This window comes from Notechis scutatus, chromosome 1 (assembly GCF_049901735.1).
Source record: "Notechis scutatus isolate UNSWTSFEM ecotype Mainland chromosome 1, rNotScu1.2, whole genome shotgun sequence".
In the NCBI taxonomy this organism is placed as follows: Eukaryota; Metazoa; Chordata; class Lepidosauria; order Squamata; family Elapidae; genus Notechis; species Notechis scutatus.
Window position 1 is genome coordinate 121600775 of NC_142009.1, and position 3596 is coordinate 121604370.

A 3596-nucleotide genomic window follows, 5' to 3' on the forward strand; every position below is an offset into this window, starting at 1 on the left:
CATTCAACCTGTTTGAGCTTGAGAGGATTTGCAAGGAAGAATGGCAGAAAATCCCCCAATCCAGGTGTCCAAAGCTTGTCCTGTCATTACTCGAAGCTGTAATTGCTGCCAAAGGTACTTCAAAAAATATCGAGTGTTGGGTCTGAAGATGTATGCCAATGTGATATTTCAATTTTTTCTTTTTAATAAATATACAGACATTTCTAAAATTCTGTTTTCACTTTGTTATTACGGGGTACTGAATGTGGATTAATGAGAAAAGAATGAATTGCAACAACTGTAAAATCAGGCTGCTGTATAACAAAATTGACAAAAGTGAAGGGTATGTGAATATTTTGTGAATGCACTGTATATAAAAGCAACAATGGGATTCCAAATAATATCCAAAAGAGCATATTGAACTGGATCCTTTTCATGAACAGAAATGCTTTTGCAGTTTGTCTCGCTTTGACAGAAGACATTTCAATTCAGTGGCTGCTCCTACTAAAAGAGATGTAATGGCTATTTGATTTTATTTTTCCCTTGACATTTCTAGCATCACCCCAAATGCTCTTCAGGAGAGTATTATCTCCAAATCCTCCTGCTCTTTTCTTTTTTATCAGAACATCTTGGGATCAGAATTTCATGTATGGGGAATCTGAATTCAAGTCATTGAATATTTGCACTTATAGCATAAGCATGTATGATTATTTTGTCTCATGCCTGGAAGTAGAGCCAGATATTATTACAAAGCATGCTTTCAGAAGGACAAATAGGTAGGAGAAACTGAACTTTCAGTGAAAGTATCTCATTTCATTAACACTGTAACTTCAGACAAAGCTGGACAGAGCCTTAATTTAATATATTTATTATGCTAATTGATCCTTGGCCCTTGGGTTGAATTGCTCTTTAAGGATCATTGATCTTCTGTAAACATGAAATAATAGGTATTATTTACAAACAGTAATATAATTTTACTATAATAAATCCTAATGGGTTATAAATATAACCCACTTTTTAAAGAACATACCTAGATAGGCGTCTCCCTGGATTCGTAGATATTTTCTTCTGAGAAGACGTTCATAAAGGACCTGCATGCTGGACTTGGCTAGTTATAGGGATTGTACACATGACTAGTTACTACACTCTTCCATTTGTGCTTATTATTATTATTACTAGCTTTAAAGTTAATAAGAAAGCTTATAATTTGCCTACTAATTAGTGAAATTAGATAAGAAAATTAAAGAATAGAATTTAGTAGATTTCTAGATCTGGAGTTGATGATGTACATTATGGCTGCTTGGGGCTTATAATTAGTTTGGAGTTTAATCTGTTAATGAAAGATTGTTCAAATGCTAACAATTTTTGTTATTTTAATAGAATAGGGTGGAACATGATTTGTTCAAAACTTCTCTCTTTTTGTAAGACCAAAAAAAGCCAATTATAAAAATAAAAATGTACATCAGAAAAATAAGAAAACAGAAGGCAAAAAGAAAGTATACAATGCAAGGCAATTAAAAAACAAACAAACAGAATGATTTCAGATTCTTTTTGCTAGAATCCCATTTGAATCAAATTTCTAAATGGTGTACAACAAATACCCCATTATTTTATGATAATAATTCAAAATACTACATTTTTCTGCTTATAATCTGAACACACATTTCAGGAAGTAAGGCAGTATCTCATCCAAACTTACATACGTGCAACTTTGATTTGCACTCAGTATGTTTAGCAATAAGTTTTGTAAGTTCATGTTAGTAATATTAGTACACATCACCAACCCAGTAAATGTCCTAGGCATAACAAGTTTTTTTTCATATGCACAGGCAAAATTAAAGTATTGAATAAATGAACCTAAAAATCAAAATAGAATATTAAACAGAAAATGTCAGCAATAAAACATAATATATTGAAGAATCCTCCTTTCAATTCTAAACTTTTTTTTTAGAAACAATAATTGGCTAACTCATGGATTCCATTTAATTCCTGCAAAGATTAGAGTAGGTTCATTTAAATAATTTTTTGTGGGGTAACTTATTATTGAAACATAACTTTTAATCTTAAGGAAAGTATTTAGATATTTTCCTTAAATAATTCATAAAACTAGATAAATGTATGTACAACTATATGATCAAAATATACCCTTACAAATTATTACCACAGTATAATGTATTGTATACACAGTACTGTGTATACTGTATACACAGTATAATGTACACATTAATGTATAATGCACAGAAACAATTCATTACAGAATACAAGGATTTTATTAGTAACACAACCAAATGCTATATCCCAATTTATGCATCAATTCAGGGGTATATTTTTCTATTCTAGTGAAATGTTAGATGAGAACAACAACCTATAGTCTAGAAAGGTGCAGGGATTTGCATCTTCAGTGGAAAAAGTGCTTCAGAGAAAATAGGTGCACACTACTGCATTTGGTGACACCTTAAAGAAGCCATGCCTTTGTTTAAGTAGATGACCAGAGAATGTAAGAATTTGGTTGAATCTTGATTCCTCAACTAAAATAAACATTTTTGTGGGATGAGGTGGCTGCAGTGAAAATCCAGGAAAAGGTGTGTGGCTTTTTGAAGAAGGTATTGACAAATGTAGTATGATTCTATGTTCTCTCTGAAATATTTTTCCATGTCAAATTCAAGTATCTGCGGATAATTGCTGGAGTCTTAATGTACAATAATAGATTTTAGCTGTTGCATTATATGCTATTGCATATAAAACTAGATTTATGGAGACTACTAGTTTGTTGTGATCAGCCTGTACACCTGTTGTAAATATAATACTCTGTACATGTTAACCCTTTCTAGGAGCATGATCAGATAAATTAACCAAAAATAGAAGGCATACTTTTTTGTCCATATCTAAGTCCTTGGATTGCTGTATCATTTTCCATATCAAAGTGGCAAAAGTAGGCTTTTTTAAGCTAAAATTCGTATGTTTAATTATTATGCAGAGCCACACTAGCATTTCCTCATTTCTGAAGTTCCTTAAAATCACACCATTGAAATTTAGAAGCATGGTTAGGACTCATTTGGGATATGGCTTCTAAATGTTATGGCTTCAATCTACTTTATAAATAAATCTAAAAATCTAAATAAAATATTAAACAGAGAAATGTCAGCAATAAAAGCATAATGTATTAAGAACTCTCTATTTTAAAGTTGATTTTTATCCAAGGTAGTAATTGGTTAATTTGTAGCCCTTAGTGAGTAGGAAAGGTAGTGTGACCCCAGCTGCTGTCAGCAAACAGAGACAAGCATGAACCAACATGCAGCTCATTCATAGTAAACTAGATTGTCCAGAAATGTAGCATAATATTGAATCTCAATGCAGCTGCTAACTTTCTAATTCTGTCAACTACATTAAATCTTGAATAACTGAAGTTCCAAAAAGCAGTTTACTGTAGATTCGTATAAAACTGCAAATACAACTGGGTCTTTCTTTGTCATTTAAACCATTATATCAATAAAGACTAACTTGCTATTGCATCCACTACTAAGGAGAGTGCACAATGATCATCACACTAAAAATCAGATGAATGATGATACTCCTTCTGTCTCAATTTTTTTAAGTTGGTTTATGTGAATCTATTT

General features: G+C 31.7%; 1 protein-coding gene across 6 annotated transcripts in view; it reads right to left on the bottom strand.

The window, feature by feature from the left end:
- The window catches only part of FAM135A (family with sequence similarity 135 member A), a 52552-nt gene that overhangs the window by 23640 nt on the left and 25316 nt on the right, over positions 1-3596 (bottom strand). For 4 of the 6 annotated variants that reach the window (XM_087945067.1, XM_087945058.1, XM_087945076.1 and 1 more), the window contains exon 10: positions 1010-1087. The exons of the other annotated variants lie outside the window; for them this stretch is intronic. In XM_087945067.1, the coding sequence (XP_087801193.1) occupies positions 1010-1087 (78 nt within the window). The remainder of the gene's footprint in view (positions 1-1009; positions 1088-3596) is intronic. 6 annotated transcript variants of the gene reach the window in all.